This window comes from Cetorhinus maximus, chromosome 6, assembly GCF_964194155.1.
Source record: "Cetorhinus maximus chromosome 6, sCetMax3.hap1.1, whole genome shotgun sequence".
Lineage (NCBI taxonomy): Eukaryota > Metazoa > Chordata > Chondrichthyes > Lamniformes > Cetorhinidae > Cetorhinus > Cetorhinus maximus.
This window is the reverse complement of record NC_135884.1, coordinates 73,696,215-73,718,640: the sequence shown is the minus strand read 5'-3', so window position 1 is coordinate 73,718,640 and position 22,426 is coordinate 73,696,215. Positions and strand designations below refer to the sequence as shown.

Below are 22,426 nucleotides of genomic sequence, written 5' to 3'. Positions count from 1 at the left end.
GGTTTGATCAGGGATAGCCAGCATTGCTTTGTTAGAGGGAGGTCATGCCTAACAAACTTGATTGAATTTTTTGAGGAGGTGACCAGGTATGTAGATGAGGGTAGTGCAGTTGATGTAGTTTATATGGATTTCAGCAAAGCCTTTGACAAGGTCCCCATGGTAGACTTATAAAGAAGGCAAATGCACATGGGATACAGGGTAAGTTGATAAGGTGGATTCAAAATTGGTTTAGTTGTACGAGACAGAGGGTGGAGACAGAAGGATGCTTTAGTGACTGGAAGCCAGTGTCCATTGGTGTACCACAGGAATCTGTGCTGGGACCCCTATTATTTGTCATTTATATAAACGACATAGATGACTATGTCGGGAGTAGGATTAGTAAGTTTGCAGATGACACAAAGATTGGCCGGGTGGTTAACAGTGAGGTTGAGTGTCTTGGGCTACAGGAAGATATAGACAGGATGGTCAAATGGGCAGATAAGTGGCAGATGGAATTTTACCCTGAAAAGTGAGAGTTGATACACTTTGGAAGGAGTAATTTGACAAGGAAGTATTCAATGAACGGCATGACACTAGGAAGTTCTGAGGAACAAAGGGACCTTGGCATGTGTGTCCATAGATCTCTGAAGGTGGAGGGGCATGTCAGTGGCGTGGTGAAAAAGGCATATGGGACACTTGCCTTTATCAATCGAGGCATAGATTACAAAAGTAGGGAGGTCATGTTGGAGTTGTATAGAACCTTGGTGAGGCCACAGCTGGCGTACTGTGTGCAGTTCTGGTCGACACATTATAGGAAGGATGTGATTGCACTGGAGGGGATGTAGAGGAGATTCACCAGGATGTTGCCTGGGATGAAACATTTAAGTAATGAAGAGAGGTTGGATAGACTTGGGCTGTTTTCGTTGGAGCAGAGAAGACTGAGGGGCGACCAGATCGAGGTGTACAAGATTATGAGGGGCATGGACAGGGTGGATAGGGAGCAGCTGTTCCCCTTAGTTGAAGGGTCAGTCACGAGGGGACATAAGTTCAAGGTGAGGGACAGGAGGTTTAAGGGGGGATGTGAGGAAAAACCTTTTTACCCAGAGGGTGGTGACAGTTTGGAATGCGCTGCCTAGGAGGGTGGTGGAGGCGGGCTGCCTCACATCCTTTAAAAAGTACCTGGATGAGCACTTGGCATGTCATAACATTCAAGGCTATGGGCCAAGTGCTGGTAAATGGGATTAGGTAGGTAGGTCAGGTGTTTCTCAAGTGTCAGTGCAGACTCGATGGGCTGAAGGGCCTCTTCTGCACTGTGTGATTCTGTGAATGTTACTTGCCACTTGTCAGCCCTAGCCTGGGCGTTGCCCACCTCTTGCTGTATTCGGACATGGACTGTTTCAGTATCTGAGGAGTCGCGAATGGTGCTGAACGTTGTGCAGTCGTCAGCGAACATCCCCAAATCTGACCTTATGATGGAAGGAAGGTCATTGATGAAGCGGCTGAAAATGTTGGGCCTAGGACATTACCCTGAGGAACTCCTGCACTGATGTCCTGGAGCTGAGATGACTGACCTCCAACAACCACAACCATCTTCCATTGTGCTAGGTATGACTCCACCCAGTGGAGAGTTTTTCCTTGATTCCCATCAGCTCCAGTTTTGCTCGGGCCCCTTGATTCCACACTCTGTCAAATGCAGGTTTGATATCAAGGGCAGTCACTCTCACCTCACCTCGGGAGTTCAGCTCTTTTCTCCATGTTTGAACCAAGGCTGTAATGAGGTCAGGAGTTGAGTGGCCCTGGTGGAACCCAAACTGAGCGTCAGTGAATAGCTTAATGCTAAGCAAGTGCCACTTCATAGCACTGTTGATGACCCTTTCTATCACTTTACTGATGATCGAGAGTGGACTGATGGGGCGGTCATTGGCCGGGTTGGATTTGTCCTACTTTTTTAGCACAGTACATACCTGGGCAATTTTCCACACAGCCGGGTAGATGCCAGTGTTGTAGCTGTACTGGAACAGCTTGGCCAGGGATAAGGCAAGTTCTGGAGCAAAAGTCTTCAATACTATTGCCGGAATATTGTCAGGGCCCATAGCCTTTGCACTATCCAGTGCCTTCAGCCATTTCTTGATATCACGTGGACTGAATCAATTTGGCTGAAGACTGGCATCTGTGATGTTGGGGACCTCCGGAGGAAGCCGAGGTGGATCATCCACTCAGCACTTCTGACTGAAGATTGTTGCGAATGCTTCAGCCTTATCTGTTGCACTGCAGTGCTGGACTCCTCCATCATTGAGGATGGGGATATTTGTGGAGCCTCCTCCTCCAGTGAGTTGTTTAATTGTCCACCGCCATTAACAGCTGGATGTGGCAGGACTGCAGAGCTTAGATCTGATCCGTTGGTTGTGGAATCACTTAGCTCTGCCTGTCACTTGCTGCTTCTGCTGTTTGTCACGCAAGTAGTCCTATGTTGTAGCTTCACCAGGTTGACACCTCATTTTTAGGTATGCAGAGTGCTGCTCCTGGCATGCCCTCCTGCACTCTTCATTGAACCAGGGTTGATCCCTGGCTTGGTTGGAATGGTCGAGTGGGGGATATGCTGGGCCATGAGGCTACAGATTGTGTTCAGGTACAATTCTGCTGCTGCTGATGGACCATAGCACCTCATGGATGCTCAATCTTGAGTTGTTAGATCTGTTTGAAATCTATCCCATTTAGCACGGTGGTAGTACCACACAACACGATGGAGGGTATCCTCAAAGTGAAGGCAGGACTTTGTCCCTACAAGGATTGTGCAGTGGTCACTCCTACCAATACTGTCATGCACAGATGCATCTGTGGCCAGCAGGTTGATGAGGATGAGGTCAAGTATGTTTTCCCTCTTGTTGGTTCCCCCACTATCTGCCGCAGACCCAGTCTAGCAGCTATGTCCTTTAGGACTAGACCAGTCAGTAAGTAATTGTGCTATCGAGCCACTCTTGGTGATGGCCATTGAAGTCCCCCAACCAGAGTACATTTGCACCCTCGCCACTTTCAGTGCTTCCTCCAAGTGGTGTTCAACATGGAGGTGCACTCATTCATCAGCTGAGGGCGGGTTGGGTGTGGCGGTGGTACGTGGTAATCAGCAGGAAGTTTCCTTGCCCATTTTGACCTGATGCCATAAAACTTCATGAGATCCGGAGTTGATGTTGAGGACTCCCACGGCAACTCCCTCCCGACTGTATACCACTGTGCTGCCACTTCAATGGTGATGATGGTATCTGGGACATTGCCTGTAAGGTATGATTCTGTGCGTTTGACTATGTCAGGCGGTTGCTTGATTAGTCTGTGAGACAGCTCTCCCAATTTTGGCACTAGCCCCCAGATGTTAGTAAGGAGGACTTTGCAGGGTTGATGGGGCTGATTTTGCTGTTTCCGATGGCTAGGCCAATGCCAGGTGGTCCGTCAGGTTTCATTCCTTTGAGACTTTTTAGCGGTTTGATACAACTGAGTGGCTTGCTCGGCCATTTCAGAGGGTATTTAAGAGTCAACCACATTGCTGTGGGTCTGGAGTCACATGTAAACCAGACCAGGTAAGGACAGCAGATTTCCTTCTCTAAAGGACAATTGACAATAGTTTCATGGTCATCATTAGACTTTTGATTCCAGATTTTTATTGAATTCAAATTTGACCATCTGCAGTCCACGGAGCATTACCTCAAGTCTCTGGATGTCAGACAATACAACTACATCACCTTATCTGAGAAGAGGAGGCATTGATTCAGGATGGCAGTGTTCTGAAACAATGGAGATGCAAGTGCTGCAGGAACTTTTGAATATTGAACTAAAAAAGCAAGATTTCAGTCAATAATGACACTCAAGAACCTGGGGATATTTCTGATTTTTCCTTTTCCCACCTATATGTCAGGTAGACCAATTTGGATGGTCCATCTTGTCACAAGGGTTGAATTTTAAATGTTGTTTACTATTGACAGTCTCCTCAAGAACCGGAATTCAAATAAATGACAAAAGGCAGGTCACTGGGAAGTTATTTATGTTTTTCCTTCCCCCAAACTACTAGATAAGCAAAGTTATTCCAAAGGGCACACTTCCCCCTGGTTTTCAGTAGAGTGAGAGTGATGCAACTTGGAGGTCGAGCGCACCTCCATGACAATGTGGAAAATGATGACTCAAGGGAGCACAGGAAAGAGGAGAAATGCTGTTGTTGTAAGAAATTCGATAGTTATGAGGGTAAACAGCCATTTTTGCAACCGCCGACATAAGTCTTACATGGTGTGTTGCCTTCTGGTTCCAGGGTAAAGGACATCACCTGGATGGGTGCAGAGCATTTTCCAAGGGGCAGGGGAACACACAGATGTAGTGGTTCACGGTGGAACCACCAAATGGCATGTTAGCCTTAATAACAAAGGGATTGGATTATAATAGTAAATAGTAGATAGTAAATAGTATAATAGTAGGGTTAGGGAGGCGATTGCGTAGTGGTATTATCGCTGTACTTTTAATCCGGAGACCCAGGGTAATGCTCAGGGGAACCGGGTTCGAATCTCACCGCAGCAGATAAAAATCTGGAATTAAAAGTCCAATGATGACCATGAAACCATCGTCGATTGTTGTAAAAACCCATCTGGTTCACTAGTGTCCTTTAGGGAAGGAAATCTGCCGCCCTTACCTGGTCTGGCCTACATGTGACTCACAGCAATGTGGTCGACTCTTAAATGCCCACTGAAATTGCCTAGCAAGCCACTCAGTTGTATCAAACCGCTACAAAGTCTCAAGAAAGGAATGAAACCGGACGGACCACCCTGCATCGATCTAGGCACTAGAAACAGCAATGGCAATCTCAGCCCTGTCGACCCTGCAAAGTCCTCCTTAACATCCGGGGGCTAGTGCCAAAATTGGGAGAGCTGTCTCACACACTACTCAAGCAACAGCCTGACATAGTAATACTCACAGAATCATATCTTACATATAATGTCCCAGACACTGCCATCACCATCCCTGTCTAAGCCTTGTCCTACCAGCAGGAGTGGTGGTACAGTGGTTTACAGTCAGGAGGGAGTTGCCCTGGGTGTCCTCAACATCAACTCCGGACCTCACGAAGTCTCATGGCATCGGGTCAAACATGGGCAAGGAAACCTCCAGCTGATTCCCACGTACCATCTTCCCTCAGCTGATGAATCAGTGCTCCTCCATGTTGAACACCACTTGGAGGAAGCATTGAGGGTGGCAAGGGCGCAGAATGTCCACCACCAAGAGTGGCTCAGTAGCACCGTTACTGACTGAGCTGGCCGAGTCCTAAAGGACATAGCTGCTAGACTGGATCTGCAGCAGGTGGTGAGAGGACCAACAAGAGGGAAGACATACTTGACCTCATCCTTACCAACCTGCCTGCCACAGATGCATCTGTCCATGATAGTATCAGTAGGAGTGACCACTGCACAGTGGTTGTGGAGACGACATCATGCCTTCAGTTTGAGGATACCCTCCATCGTGTTGTGTGGCACTACCACCGTGCTAAATGGGATAGATTTCGAATAGATCTAGCATCTCAAGGCTGGGCATCCATGAGACGCTGTGGGCCATCAGCAGCAGCAAAATTGTACTCGAACATAATCTGTAACCTCATGGCTGGCATATCCTCCACTCTACCATTACCATCAAGCCAGGGAATCAACCCTGATTCAGGAGGGCATGCCAGGAGCAGCACCAGGCAAACCTAAAACTGTGTCAACCTGGTGAAGCTATAACACAGGACTACTTGTGTGCCAAACAGCATAAGCAGCAAGCGATAGACAGAGCTAAGCGACCCCACAACCAACGGATCAGATCTAAGCTCTGCAGTCCTGCCACATCCAGTCATGAATGGTGGTGGACAATTAAGCAACTCACTGGAGGAGGAGGCTCCACAAATATCCCTATCCTCAGTGATGGGGAGCTCAACACAATGGTACAAAAGATAAGGCTGAAGTATTTGCTACAATCTTCAGCCAGAAATGCCGAGTGGATGATCCATCTTGGCCTCCTCTAGGGGTCCCCAGCATCACAGATGCCAGTCTTCAACCAAATTGATTCAGTCCACATGATATCAAAAAGCAGCTGAAGGCACTGGATACTGCAAAGGCTATGGCTTCTGACAATATTCCAGCAATAGTATTGAAGACTTGTGCTCCAGAATTTATAACACTAGCATCTACCCGGCTATGTGGAAAATTGCCTAGGTATGTCCTGTACACAAAAAGCAGGACAAATCCAACCCAGCCAATTACTGCCGCATCAGTACTCTCGATCATCAGTAAAGTAATGGAATGAATCATCAACAGTGCTATCAAGCAGCATTTGCTCAGCAATAACCTGCTCACTGATGCTCAGTTTGGGTTCTGCTAGGACCACTCAGCTCATGACCTCGTTTCTGTCTTGGTTCAAACTTGGACAAAAGAGCTGAACTCCAGAGGTGATGTGAGAGTGACTGCCTTTGACATCAAGGCAGCATTTAACCGAGTGAGGCATGAAGGAATCCTAGCAAAACTGGAGTCAACGGGAATCAGGGGGAAACTCCCCGCTGGTTGGAGTCATACCTAGCTCAAAGGAAAATGGTTGTGGTTGTTGGAGGTCAGTCATCTCAGCTCCAGGACATCACTGCAGAAGTTCCTCAGGGTAGTGTCCTCGGCCCAACCATCTTCAGCTGCTTCATCAATGACCTTCGTTCCATCATAAGGTCAGAAGTGGGGTTGTTCGCTGATGACTGTACAATGTTCAGCACCATTCGCGACGACTCAGATACTGAAGCAGTCCACGTCCAAATGCAGCAAGACCTGGACAATATCCAGGCTAGGGCTGACAAGTGGCAAGTAACATTCATACCACACAAGTGTCAGGCAATGATCACCTTCAACAAGAGAGAATCTAACCATCGCCCCTTGACGTTCAATGGCATCACCATCACTGAATCCCCCACAATCAACATCCTGGGGGTTACCATTGACCTGAAACTGAACTGGACTAGCCATTTATATACTGTGGCAACAAGAACAGATCAGAGGCTAGGAATCCTGCGGTGATTAACTCACCTTTTGACTCCCCAAAGCCTGTCCATCATCTACAAGGCACAAGTCATGAGTGTGATGGAATACTCCCCACTTGCCTGGATGAGTGCAGCTCCAATGACACTCAAGAAGCTTGACAGCGTCCAGCACACGTAGCCCGCTTGATTGGCACCACATCCACAAACATTCACTCCCTCCACCACTGATGCACAGTAGCAGCAGTGTGTACCATTTACAAGGTGCACTGCAGGAATTCACCACGGCTCCTTAGACAGCACCTTCCAAGCCCAGGACCACTACCATCTAGAAGGACAAGGACAGTAGATAGATGGGAACACCAGCACTTGAAGTTCCCCTCCAAGTCACTCACCGTCCTGACTTGGAAATATATTGTTGTTCCTTCATTGTCGCTGGGTCAAAACCCTGGAACTTCTGTCCTAATAGCACTGTGGGTGTACCTACACCACATGGACTGCAACGGTTCAAGAAGGCAGCTCACCACCACCTTCTCAAGGACAACTACAGATGGGCAATAAATGTTGGCCCAGCCAGTGAAGCCCACATCATGTGAGTGAATAAAAAAAAGCAAAGACATCTTGCTGATATTGTGTAGGGCCTCGGTGAGACCACATCTGGAGTACTGTGACAGTTTTGGTCTCTTTACATAAGGAAGGACATACTTACCTTGGAGGAAGTGCAACTAATGTTCCCCAGACTGATTCCTGAGATGAGATTGTCCTATGAGGAGAAATTGAGTGGACTGGACCTATATTCCCCAGAATTTAGAAGATTCAAGTTTTTTTAAATGAAACGTAAAATTCTTAAAGGACTTGCTAAATTAGATGCTGGGAGGTTGTTTCCCCTGTCTAGATCTTATTTTTTTATTATTTCTTATTTCATGGGATGTGGGCATTAGTGACAAGGCCAGGATTTGTTGCCCATCTTTAAGGCCCCTTAAACTGAGTGGTTTGCTAGGCCATTTCAGAGGGCTGTTAAGAGTCAGCCATATTGTTGTGGCGCTGGAGTCACATGTCGGCCAGCCCAAGTAAGGATAGAAAATTTCCTTCCCTAAAAGACATTAGTGAACCAGATGGGTTGTTATGACAATCAGCGGTAGTTTCATGGTCACCATCACTGCTAGCTTTCAATTCTCTTTTTTATTAATTGGATCCAAATTCCACCAGCTGCCATCAAAGTCTTAGAATAAGGGGTGGGCCATTTAGGACTGAGTTGAGGAGAAATTTCTTCAATGAGTCGTAGGTCTTAGAATTTTTACCCCAGAGAGCTGTGGATACTCAGTTACTGAGTATATTCAAGATAGAGATCAATAAATTTCTGAATAGTAAAGGAATCACGAGAAATGGGGATAGTGCTGGAAGCTGTACCTGTGGCAGGAGCTCAGCCATGATGATATTGAATGATGTCGGAGGCTCAAAGGGCCAAATGGCCAATCATGCTCCTGTCTCTTATATTCTTATGTTTAGTGCTGCACTGGGAGTGTCAGGCTATATTCTGTGCTCAAGTCTCTGAAGTTGGACTTGGCACTCACAAGCTTCTGACTCAGGTGAGAACCCTACCACTAATCTAAGGCTGACATCATTGTGATGTGGAAACTAAAGCTGCTGTTTGTGATAGGTGTACTGTGCTAAGCGTGTGTTGGGAAAGGCACTTAATGTGGACAGTACAATCCATTTCCAGGATAATACATCACATTAATAAACTTCTATTGAGAGCTTGCCTGCTGCAGTGTTAAGAGAATGGATGGTGTTTGCAGTCACTCAAGCAGTCAGGTTGCACTAGTTAGGTACAACCCATGTCTGCAAGCCATGTGCAACACCTTTTGTTGTAACATCAGAAAATCTTTACATTCAAGTTTGTATGACGGCTCTGAGAATTTAGAAGCTCCACGCATTCTCAATCTTTGCCATTTCTTGGGCTTGGTCAGAAAATTTGTGGTGCAGAAGGTTCCTTGTTCAGTGCCATATCGAGCAGAAGGTCTTCTGTCCTGAACTATGCAAACTGGGGCGGTAGTAGAACAAAGGCAATGTTCAGTTTCCAGTGACTGCCATAAATCCATGTTTGCTGTTTCACACGTTTGGCTGTAGTGAAACCATTTGTGTTGGAATTTATACTTATTTGAATTCAGAAAGATCTCCAGAATATGATGAGCAATTCTTACCCAGTGGATTGGGTGCTGTCAGCATTTGAGTGTGATAAACTGTTAGCCCAAGGCACACTTTGTGTTCCTAACAGAAGAGGACATGGAATCAGGTGCTGATTTCCTCTGTCTTTTCAGATGAACTGGTCAATGGGATTACTATGAAATCTAGGTATAGTGGGATCTGGCCATTACATATTGGTCTATGCCAGGATAACACTTCCCTTTGGCCATGCAGTGCTTGAGTGGGACGGAACTGACCAAACACGAGGGGCCACATTTGAATTTTTTTCCTCTCTCAAGGGCCAATGAGCAAATTTCGGAAAGTAAGGTTTGACACATCATTAAACAAGAGTTTCAAAAATAATTGAGGTATGAAGAAAATAAACATCTTGCTGAGCAAAGAAAAACAATATCATAGCAATAAATTGATAATTTAAAAAATGAATAATTAATAAAGATGGCCATTAGAGTGTGAGAGGGTGTGTGTGTCTGGCTCACTCCCGGTCTCGGGGGTACTCACTCACTCGCTCTCACCCACATCCACTGTGAGAGTGGGTGTAAGTATGTTTTGGTGTCTGGAGGTGAGGCTGAGTGAGAACCCTGAGACTGGGAGTGAGCCAGACACATACACATGTGCACTCTCTCTCCCTTTCACACACATCTGCACACGCACTCACTCACACACTATCTCACATACACTCACTTACCCGCTCACACGCACACTCACTCATGCAAGCTCACATGCACACTCACTCAACACAAGCTCACATGCACACTCACTCACACAAGCTCACATGCATACTCACTCACTCACGCCCGCTGAGCCTAGGTGGTTCGGTGACTAAAACGCTGAGGTGAGGTTTGGGAAGGCTGTAGACTCTTTCCCCCCACCCTGTCTAACACTCTAGCTGTCTTGTTGTTGCTGCCACTGTCATTCCAACTTTATGACTCTCTCACCCCGCTCCACTCCACCAACCCTCTTTCTCACCATCACCCCCCAGCAATGTGTTTCCCTAACGCCTCTCTCTCTCCCCTCCCCCCCCCCCCCCCCCCCCCCCCCCAACCCGGTCAAATCCCCCAGCAGCCATCCCCCTTGCCCGGCAACAAGTCTCCATCACCCCCCCCACAAACACCACCACTTGGCAACCAATCTCCAACCCACCCCTCTCCCCCCGGCCAAACTGTCACTGACTCCTGTTCCATGAGCCTCAATTTTGTAAACCAGCATTTTATGTGGTACTTTGTCAAAGACTTTCCCAAAATCCATGTTGACAAGACCCATTGCTTTCCCTTCATCAATTTGCTCTGTTACTTCGTCAAAAAATTCAATTAGATTAGTTATGCACGATCTGCCTTTTACAAATCCATGCTGACTCTCCTTAATTAACTGAAACCTCTCCAAATGCCTGTAGATTATTTTCCTGATTATTGTTTCTAAAACCTTACCCACCATTGATTGTAAACTGACCAGCATGTTGTTACTAGGATTGTCCTATACCCTTTCTTACATCCTCTCCAATCCTCTGCCATCTCCCCTGTATCTAGGGAAGATATGGCAAGCCTTTTACCTAATCTGTACGAAGATGAAAATCGCCCACAATTTTTGCAGTACCATTCTTACAAGTCCCCACTATCTCTTGATTTATATTCTGTCCTAAAGTGTAACTATTGTTAGGGGCCTATAACCTATCCTGATCAGTGATCTCTTTGCCTTTCTATTTCTTATCTCCACCCAAACTGATTCTACATCTTGATCTTCTGGACAAAGATCATTTCTCCTTCCTGTACTGATCTCATCCTTTATTAACAGAGCTACTGCAGCTCCTTTTACTTTCACACTCCTGGCTGGTTTCCCACATTCTACCCTTTGTAAATTTGAGGTCATCCAAACTCTGCTGCCTGTGTCTTAACTGACATCAAGTCCCGTTCCCCATCATCCCTGTGCTTGCTGACCTACATTGCTTGACTGGGAGCCAATGTCTTGATTTTAAAATTCTTATCCTTGTTTTCAAATCCCGCCATGGCTTCGTCCCTTCCTTTCTCTGTAATCTCCTCTAGTCCCTCCAAGATATCTGTCATCCTCTAATTCTAGGCTCTTGTGCATCCCCAATTTTAATCTCTACCATTGGTGGCTGTGCCTTTGGTTGTTTAGGCCCCAAGCTCTGAAATGAGCTCCAAAACTGGTACGTGAATCAGGAAAAGTTAGTATGCAAGTACAGCAAGTGATTAGGAAGGCAAATTAAATGTTGTTTATTGCAAGGGGAATGAAAATAGAAGTAGGCATGTTTTGCTACAGTTGTACAGAGCGTTGGTGAGACCACATCTAGAGTACTGTGTGCAATTTTGGTCTCCTTATTTAAGAAATGGTATAAATGCATTGGAAACAGTTCAGAGAACTTGACTGATATCTGGGATTTGGGTGGTGGTGAGGGTTATCTTATGAGGAAAGGTTGGGCCTGTAACCATTGGAGTTTAGAAAAATGAAAGGTGATCTTATTGAAACATTTAAAATTCTGAGGAGACTTGACAGGGTGGATGCTGAGAGGAGTTTCACCTTGTGGGAGAGACCAGAACTAAGGGTCACCATTTAAAAATAAGGAATCTCCCATTTAAGATGGAGATTAGAAGAAATTTTTTCTCTGAGGGTCGTGAATCTTTGGAACTCTCTTCCCCAGAGACTGGTGGAGGCGGGTTACTGAACATTTTTAAAGCAGAGGTAGATAGATTCTTGACTAACCAGGGAGTCAAAAGTTATCGGAGTAGACGAAATGTGGAATAAAGGCCACAATCCAATCAATTATTTGATACGGGGCAGGCTCAGTTGGAGCGGGGGGGCGCTGATTTGTATGCTTGTAGGCCTGGACTAATGTTCTGGAGGCATGAGTTCAAAGCCCGTCACAGCAGCTGGGGGGAATTTGATTCAATTAATTAATAAATCTGGAATAGAATGCTAGTCTCTTTAATAATAATCATGAACCTATCTGGTTCACTAATGTCATTCATGAGAGGAAATCTGTTGTCATTACCTGGTTAGGCCTATATGTGATCTCAAATCCACAGCATCTGCCTGGCTTATATGTGACTCCAGACCCACAGCAGTATGGTTTACTCTCAACTGCCCTTTGAAATGACCTAGCAAGCCACTCAGTTCAAAGGCAGTTAGAGATGGACAACAAATGCTAGCCTTGCCAGAGATACTTATATCCCATGAACGAATTTTAAAAAGTGTTTTGAGGTTTTTAAAGGAAAGAACTGAAACTGAGATGGTGGAGCGTAAATGTTTAGGGAGATGGTTTCAGAGAGGAGGATTTAGATTGCTGAATCTGATCTGCCCTCTAGAGAGGAGCAGTGGTAGTGAGGAATACATGCAGTAGGGCAGGTATGTGGCTGAACTGAATAGCTGAAGGATGGAGCCGGGGTAGGGGTGGTGAAATGATGCGATAATGATGGTCAACGATGGGATAGGGTATTTGAAATCCAGCCCTGACTAAACGAGGCACCACTGTGTGGCTCAGCCTGAGCAAGTAATGGAAAATGAGGATGGCTTCAGGAGAAAGGGGAAGGTTACAAAGTTTTTGCCAGGAGACTCATTATGGCCTGACTTTACTGTGTCTCATACACTTCTGTGGTTAAGAGTGCAATGATTCTCAGGGCATATTTTTAACAATTAGAGCCCATCTTATTTATTCTTGACAAAACAACTTGGTTGCATGGGTTGTGTTCAACTGACTGACTATATTTGCAGATGGTGGGTGTGTCGGACGATGTCCATGAATATGCAGTGGCGTTGAAGGACACCGAAGACAAAATTGCAAGATGTCCTACAAAGGTAAGGGAATAGGCTGTTTGGTGAGGTCAAGTGAGCCCGTGACAAAGGCACAGGGAGCTTTTGGTGGGTGATACAAATAAGTGCTTAATTTGCTGCCCTGACTCTGGATGCAGATCCATGGACACTGGTTTGTCTTGATTCTTGCTTGAGGGGTCATTATTCAGATCTGTGTCTTGATGGTAGACCTTTGTAGACTATTGACTGTGGGAGGTATTCTGAGCCAACGGGTTTATGTCAATGTTTATGCTCCACATGAACCTCCAATCCCTCTTCATTTAAGCCCATCAACATATGCGTCTATTACTTTGTGTCTCAGGGCTAATTTACCTGCCTCTTCCATGCCTTTGTACTATTAACCTCAACTACTCCTTGTGGTAGTCATTCTAATCATTTCCTGAGTAAACTTTTCTCATGCAGTATAAGTTATTGTTCCCTTTGAGATTTGGTATTCTTGTGAACTGTCCTGATGAATGCAAGATGAAAAGCTACGACAGCATGTCTCTTTTTTTAACAATACATTCTATGATTCTAAAGTTTAGTGCCCAGAATTAGGCACACTGCTCCAGCTGAGAAATAACCAGTGTTTTATAAAGGCTTAGCATATTTTTTTTCCTTTTGCACTCGATGCTTCTCTTTATAAATCCAGGAATCCTATATGCTTTCTTCACAAATTTATCAACTATATCCTGTCTGTAACCCCAGTTAGATCGTGACTGGGGTACCTCCTTCACCCAGAGCAAAGGGCTGCTAGTGGTTTATGATCACCCAAGAATCTCCAGCTTCAAGTTGTGTTTTTTATCCTTTCAGAGGAAGGATATTCTGGATGAATTGACAAAGAGTCAGAAAGTCTTCTCTGCGAAGCTGAATCACCTGAGTCGCCGGCTAGCGTGGATCAATGCCACCATTTACTCCAAGGTAAAGTGGACCATGGTGATGGGAATGTTGATGTGAAGAGCCTAACCTCTTTCACTAGGAAATGTTAGGAACTAGAGATAGTTTAATAAGTTATATTTATATTTGTGTGAATTAAGAATGAGTTTTAGCTCTAAGTTAAAGTTTAATTTTAATTTCTGCATTTGTGTGTTTAGAAAGTGGAGAAATTGAATTTTAGTATCACTTTAAAAGATGCCTGCATTTTAATGAGTTTTTACGATCCTTGAAGGGAAGTTAAAACAAACACAATATAGGAAAAACTGTGCTGTTGCCTAGCAACAGGGGTCCAGAGAGAGGGACCCACAGAGAAAGTACGACGGCATTTGTTTAGCTCAATTGGAAGCAGCTGCCAGGAGAAGCTGGACGCAGAAGAGAGAACTGCGGGACCCAGGTCTAAAAACTAAAGAAGAAAGTCCCCAAAACCAGGGAGTGCAACAGGAAAGGTACCAAGAGGACAGCTAAGTCAAAGGACAAGGACAGGAATCTGGAAAAGGCCCTATTAAGTGAAGTTAAGAGTGAGGAGCAGGGGAAGGCACCAAGCTTAAAGGGAGAAAGTTGCAGGATGCAGACTTAAAGCAAAATAGGCTTGTGAGAAGCCAGAAGATCTGAGGAGACGGTCAAGGTTGATGACTCTTTACTATGAGCATTTGAAGGAATGGTGTTCTGTTGGCACAGCTGAGCATTTGAGAGAGAGTGCGTGGAAGGCAAATCTTGAATGCATGTGGCGATCCAGGGAGGAGGAACATCAGAAGGAGAATTCAAAATCTTGGAGTTGGACCCTTGTGGAAGGCGTCCAAAAGAAAGCGTTGTTTGGGAAAAGATTCCAAAGCGAGTTCTTTGAGAGTGGCGGTGGGAAAACTGCATGTGAAAGATGGAGTTCAGTGAGACCAGTTGGCTCACGGTGTGACAAGCGTCTGGGGGGAGTTGATGAGGGATCCATAGCATCTGTCACTTGGTTGCAGAGTGTGGTGTGCCTGACCGCAGGTTTCCTATTGGCTTACATGGATGGTGTACTTACGGTGAACTTTTGTAACTTGTGTTGTCCTTACAAATCTGTATGTATCTGTTAAGGTATAGTTGTGGGTGAAGGAGTATTGTAATTTCGTTTATTTTTTCTTGTTTGATAAATGTTTTATTCTTTTGCTAAAAGTTCATCAGCGGACTAGCCACCCTCCATGTTTCTGAAAAATAAAAGTTAGGATCTATCAAGCTGGGTTCCACCCTGTGACCTGGCTTGTCCAGTAGTAACATCAGCTGGGATCATAACAGAAGCGTGGAGTTTGGAAATCTAGTCTCTGGTCGGTCAGGGTGAAGTCATCTATGTGGTGTAGGCAACGTTGGTTTTCAGAAAACATTGCCCAGCTGTGTATAATTTCTACCGAAATATTGCTGAGTGGGGAGTGGAATCCCATTTGCACACTTGAGATCTTTCTCAGCAGCACAGGATCAACATTGTAATGTGGTCAAACAATGATTCCAGTCCATCGATCATTTCAGTTTAATAGCTTGGGGAAGAACCTTGGTCTTGTGTATAAGTTAAGGAAGGGTAGGGCTAGTTTAAAAGACTTGGTGGTTCTACTTTTCCCAGAGGCTAGCTGCCTTTGCTCCTGATAGAGTCAAAGTTGTTCTTGTTTCAGGAGAAGATGCTGGACATCTATTGGCTGCTGCAGGTGTGCATACGAGTAATCGAACACAGTGACCGGACAAAGACGCTGTTTGCTTTCATGCCAGAGTTCTACATGAATGTTGCCATGAACAGCTACAGTGCTCTGAAGAATTACTTCAGTCCAGTCAACAGCATGGATGAATTGCCTGGTAAGTGCAGGGCATGTGGGTGGGTGATCACTGAGCCTTGTGCTGGGACTTGGAAAGAATTTTTTGCTCCTGGGTGATTTTCCTGCTGTTTAATTACACTTCTGTGGGAGGTTAAATCTTTTGTAGAAGTTCAGTTAGTGTAAGTTATATGTGCTCCAATGTTAGTGGCTATATGTTTAGCTGCCTGGATGTTGAGTTCTAGAGTTCCTTCTCTCTAACTCTCTACCTCTCTCTCCCACTTTAAGATGCTTTTTAAAGCCAACCTCTTTGACCAAGCTTTTGGTCAACTGTCCTAATATCTCCTTATGTGACTTGGTGTCAAATTTTGTTTGATATTGCTCCTGTGAAATGCCTTGGAACCTTTTACTACAATTAAATGAACTGCAAAAATCAAGTTGTGTTGGAAGGAACAAGTTCAATATGCTAAGTGCCCTTTTCTGTGGCATAGCTTTGAGAACGTTTTTAAGTGTCAGTTTTGCCTCGCTTGGGTAACACACCTTCCCTTGTGCGCGCGCGCCCCTCCCCCCCATTCTAAACAAACACCCTAGCTTCAATCAGAATAACAAGTAGGGTTGGTTCAAATGAATCAAAATATTATGGAGAGTCGCAATCTGAGCAGTCACTTGTGCCCTAGCTCAGTGTTTGTTGGAGTTATACGTAATTGCTAAAATTCACAATCTGATTAAGATATGAAAATGCATGAGGAAATAACATTGTTACTGTATGTCGAGGACAGTTGTGAATGGTTTCAGAGGCTGATAGCATTAAATAGTTATTGATCATTTTATAACAAGCTTTATTATTCTCCTGTGCAGGATCTAAAATCATATTTGGAATATGACATCTGTGATTACAGCACAGGAGGCTGCCATTTGGCCCATCATGTCTGTGGTGATTCTCTGCAAGGGATATTCAGCTAGTTCTACTCTCCTGACCTCTTTCTGTAGCTTTGCAATTTTTTTCTCTTCAGCTGCTTATCCAACTCCCTTTCGAAAGGCACGATTGAACCTGCCTCCAGCACACACTCAGGCAGTGCATTCCGGATCCTAACTACATACTGTATTAAAAAGGTTTTTCCTCATATCTCTATTAGTTCTTGTCAGTGTCCTCTGGTTCTCGATCTTTCTGCCAGTGGGAACAGTTTCTCCCTATCTACTTTGTCTAGACCCCTCATGATTTTGAATACCTCTAGCAAATTTCTTCTTGGCCTTCTCTAAGGAGAACAGTCCCAGCTTCTCCAATCTATCCATGGAACTGGAGTCCCTCATTCCTGGAACCATTCTTGGAACCAACCTTCCTAAAGCCTTCACGTCCTTTTTAAAGTGCAGTGCTCATAATTGGACACAGTGCTCCAGTTTAGGCCAAATCAGTGTTTTATAAATGTTCATCATAACCACCTTGTTTTTGTACTCTATGCCTCTGTTTATAAATTCGAGGATCCCAAATACATTTTTAACTGCTTTTACTAAACCTGCCCTGTCACCTTCAACAATTTGTGCACATACACCCCCAGGTCTTTCTATTCCTGCACCGGCTTTCGAATTGTAGCCTTTATTTTACATTGCATTCCATGTTCTTCCTACCAAAATGTATCACTTAACACTTCTCTGCTCTACATTTATCCTGCCATGTGTTCACCCATTTAAAGTCTATGAAAATATCCTCTTCAAAGTTCACAATACTTCCAAGTTTTGTGTCATCTGCAGATTTTGAAATTGTGCCTCATACATCCAAATCTAAGTCGCTAATATAGATCAAGAAAAGCAGTGGCCCAGGTACCAATCCCATGGAAACCCAGTCTATAACTTCCTCCAATCCAAAAAAAACCATTGTTCGGCAAAACTCTGTTTCCTGTCACTCAGTCGACTTTGTATCTGTGCTGCTAGTGCCCCTCTTATTCCATGTGCTTCAACTTTGCTGGCAAGCCTATTAGGTAACACTTTATCAAATGCCTTTTGGAAGTCCACGTACACCACATCAGTCTACTCTTAATCGTCGGCAAAGTATGGAAGGTGTCATTGACAGTGGCTCTTAATGAGTAACAACCTGTTCACCAGCACTCAGTTTGGGTTCTGGCAGGGCCATTCAGTCCCAGACCTCATTACAGCCTTGGTCCAAATATAGACAAAAGAGCTGAATTTCAGAGGTGAGATGGGAGTGGTTGTCCTTGACATCATATCAGCATTTAATCAAGTATGGCATGAAGAAGCCCTAATAAATTGAATCAGTGGGAATTGGGCAGAAAGCTACCAAATGGTTGGAGTCATACGAATCACAAAGGAAGATGGTTGTGGTTGTTGGAAGCCAATCACCTCAGTCCCAGGACATTGCTGCAGGAGTTTGTCAGGGCACTGTCCTAGGCCCAATCATCTTTACCTGCTTTATCAATGACCATCTCTCCAGCATGAGGTTAGTAATGGGGATGTTTGCTGATGACCGGATAGTGTTCAGTATCATTTGCAATTCCTCAGATACTGAAGCAGTCCGTGCCCACAAGCAGCAAAACTTAGACAACATTCAGGCTTAGGCTGATAAATGGCAAGTAACATTGTGCCGCACAAGTGCCACGCAATGACCATCTCCAACAAGAGAGAATATAACCATCGGCCCTTGACATTCAAAAGCATTACCATTGTTAAATTCCCCATCTTCAACATACTGGAGGTTACTGTTGACCAATAACTGAACTCGACCAGCCATATAAATCCTGTGGTGACAGGAGCAAATCACAGGCTGGCAATTCTGCAGTAAGTAACCCACCATCTGACTCCTCAAAGCCCGCCCATCATGTACAAGGCACAAGTCAGAAATATGATGGAATATTCTCCGTTTGCCTGGATGAACGCAGCTCCACAACATTCAAGAAACTCGACACCATCCAGGTCAAAGCAGTCCGCTTGATTGGTACCCCATCCACCACCTTAAATTTTCAATCAGTGGCAACAGTGTGCACCATATCTACAAGATGCACTGCAGCAACTCAGCAAGGCTCCTTTGCAGCATTTTCCAAACCCACAACCTGTACCACTGAGAAAAATGAGGGCAGCAATACATGTGAACACCTCCAAGTTCCTCTTGAAGTCACACACCATCCTGACTTGAAACTATATTGAAGTTTCTTTGCTGTCACTGGGCCAAAATACTAGAAATTCCTCCCTAAAATGTGGGTGTTCCTACACTGCGTGGATTGCAACGGGTCAAGAAGGAGGCTCAACAATCCCTTCTCTAGGGCAATTAGGGATGGACAATAAATGCTGGCTTTGTCAGCAAAGTTCACATCCCATGAATGTATAAAAAAATGCATTATCCCCATCAATCCTACTAGTTACTTCATCAAAAAACTCAATCAAGTTAGTTAAACACGGTTTACCCTTAATATATCTATTCCTGCTTTCCTTAATTCATCCATAATTGCCCAAATGACTGTAAATGTTGTCCTGGAATGTAATTTCTAAAAGTTTTCCCATCAGCAAGTTTAAATTGACCGTCCTTTCGTTACTGGGTTTATCCTTATTCCATTTTTTGAATAAGGGGGTAACGTTTGCAATTCTCCAAAACTCTGGCACCACCCCTATATCTAAGCAGAATTGGAAGATTATGGCCAGTGCAATTTCCTTCCTTAATTCCCTCAGCATCCTTAGAGATATCCCATCAATGATGACGTATCAAGTTTAAGTACAGCCAGTCTTTCTAATGCCTGCTCTTTATCAATTTTTAGCCCAGCCAGTATCTTTGAGTCTGAATTTGGCAGCAGCATCTTCCTTTGTAAAGCCAGATGCAGCATGCTCATTTAGTACCTCAGCTATGCAGTCCGCCTCCATAAACCCCTTTTTTTGGTCCCTAATCAGCCCCTCTTACTATTCTTTTACTATTTATATGCCTGTTGAAGACTTTTATATTTTTTATGTTGGCTGCCAGTCTTTTCTCATGCTCTTATGTTTTGCCCCTCGTTTTTCTTTACAACATCCCTCTGAACTTTGTATAAATTAGCCTGATTCTCACTTGTATTATCAAATTGTCATCTGTGATACTCAATCCTTTTTCTGCTTCATCTTACTCTCTGTCTGTCTCGGCATCCAAGGCTTTGCTTGGCTTACCTTTCTCCCTTGTGGGAATGTACCTCGATTGTAGCTCAATGATCTCTTTAAAGACAGGCCATTGTTCCATTACAGTTCTGCCTGGCAACCTTTGATTCCATTTTACCTGGGCTAGATCCATTCACATGTCACTGAAATCGGATCTCCTATTAGGTATTTTTACTCTAGATTGCTCCTTGCTCTTTTCCATAACTAACGCAAACCTTATGATATAGTGATAACGATTCCCGAAATGTTCCCCTGCTTACATTTGGTCCACTTGACCCACCTCATTCCCCAGAACCAGATTTAGCAATGCCTCCTTCCTCTTTGGACAATGGAAACATACTGATCAAGAAAATTCTGCTGAAGAGACCTTAGAAACTCTTCCCCCTCTCTGCACTTTGCAATATTACTATCCTAGTTTATATTAGGACAGTTAATCCCCCCATTATCACGATATAGTCTTACACCTCTCTGACATTCCCCTCCTGTTGCTCCTCTATATCTTTCCTACCAGTTGGTGGTCTATAGAACATACCAAATGGCATGCATAATGACACCTCTTTTTTAATCACACCTCTGTTTCTAGCCATATATTCTGTCCTTGACCCCTCCAGGAAATCTTCTCTCTCTAGCACTGTAATATCCTCCTTAACAAATACTTCCATCGTCCTCCTTTTTTACCTTTCCTCTCTTTTCCTAACACCTTGTACCCAGGAATATTTAGTACTGGGTCCTGCCCTCTTTTGAGCCAAGTCCTCATTGTCACAACATCGTATTCCTATGTGGCTATCTGTGCCTGCAGATTACTAACCATTACAGTGCTTTATGCGTTTACATATATGCATTTTAAACTTAATTTAGATCTATTCCATTCCCTCTTAGTCTGACTGCACCTAGTACCTTACTATTTCTTACTCTAGTGTTACCTGTTTCTTCCAATCCTTTGTGCAACTTGTTTCTCCTTTCTAATGCTTAATCCTGGTTCCTATCCCCCTGAAACAGCACTAGCAAACTGCCCCACGATGACATTGGTCCCAACTCTGTTGAGGTGCAAAACATCCCAATAAGTCGCACCTCCCCAGAATTGATCCAAATGTCTCAGGAATCTATAGCGCCCTCTCCTGAATCATCTGTCCAACCAGGCATTTATCTGCTCTATCCTCCTATTTTTATATTAACTAGTAAGTGACACCGGGAGTAATCTGGAGATTGCAACCTTTAATGTCCAGCTTGCTGGTTGCCTAAAATCTGCCTGCAGGGCGTCATCTCTCTTTACCCATGTTATTGGTACCGATATGAACCACAGCCTCTGGCTGTTGCCCCTCCTCCCTCAGAGTGCTCTATAGCTACTCAGTGACACCCTTGACCCTGGTACCAAAGAGGTGACCTACCATCCTGGGATCATTTCTGGCTGCAGAAATGCCTATTTGTTTCACTAAACATAGAATCCCTAATCACTAGCACTTTCCCAATCTTCCTCCTGTCCCCATGTGCAGTTGAGCCATCCATGTTGCTATGGACTTGCCTCAGGCTGCACTCTCCAGAGAAATCATCATTCTCACCAGTATTCAGAGTTCTATACTGGCTAGAGACTGAGATGTATTTGGGGGAACCCTGCACTATCTGCCTGGTCATCCTTGATTGCCTGGTGGTCACCCATTCCCTTTCTTCCTGCACATCCTTAAGCTTTGGGTGATCACATCCAAGTGTGTGCTATCCACGTAGCTCTCAACCTCATGAATGCACCACAGTGACACCAGCTGCTGCTGAAGCTCCAGAACCAGGAGCTTAAGCTCCTTGAGCTGGATGACAATTCCTGAACCTGTGGTTGTCCAGAACATGTGCAGTGGTCTGGAGTTTCCATGTGGCATAGGATGTTCGCTCCATGGGACTGAGGCTTGCTGTCAATTTTCTGTTTGTTTCTGTTCAGTGTAGTTTAATAAATTGAAGACTTATTAAAGACTTGTATAAAAAAAAGCTTACCAGCTACTCAGTAGTCAACAGCCTCCATTGTGCTGATGACAGCTGCTTTTTCCGCACTCCCGCCCAATTCTTATGCTGTCTTTGGTCTACTGCTCTGCCCCTAATCTGTTCAAGGTCTGTGCTGCTTACCTCCAGACTCCACAAAACAACCAATCAGCTATCGGCTGTCCTGTGAAGTTGCTGCTTGATTTTTTTCCCCTGTTGATTTGTTCTCTGTGCTCTCTCTCTATCTCTACCACTGCTTTTTTCCTCGCTGAGCTCTCGGCCTCCAGCTGTCCTGTGTTTCGTCTATCTCTGTATCTCTGCTGCTTCTTTTATTGCTGCGCTGTTCTTTCAGTGCTCTATTTCTCCACTGCTCCTTTTATCCTTGCTCTGCTCTTGGGCTTCCCATGTTCTCACAGCGCCCCCTTAACGCACTCACTCTGCAATTCCTGTTCCCCCGCCGTGCTCTCGGACATCCCGCTGTTCAAGCAGTGCTCTCAGGCTTCCTGTCGTTCTTGCTGTATTTCCCTCCTTTGCTCGCTCTCTCTCCCCCTTTCTCTCTCACTCCCTCTCCCTCTCAGCCCATCCCCCGTCCCCACTCTCTCTCTCCCGAAACTCC

General features: G+C 44.8%; 1 protein-coding gene across 1 annotated transcript in view; it reads left to right on the top strand.

Annotated features, from left to right (window-relative positions):
• Positions 1–22,426, top strand: part of rnf123 (ring finger protein 123) — a 440,342-nt gene that overhangs the window by 179,866 nt on the left and 238,050 nt on the right. The window contains exons 25-27 of the mRNA XM_078543856.1: positions 12,929–13,012; positions 13,820–13,927; positions 15,583–15,760. Coding sequence (XP_078399982.1) covers positions 12,929–13,012; positions 13,820–13,927; positions 15,583–15,760 — 370 coding nt within the window. The remainder of the gene's footprint in view (positions 1–12,928; positions 13,013–13,819; positions 13,928–15,582; positions 15,761–22,426) is intronic.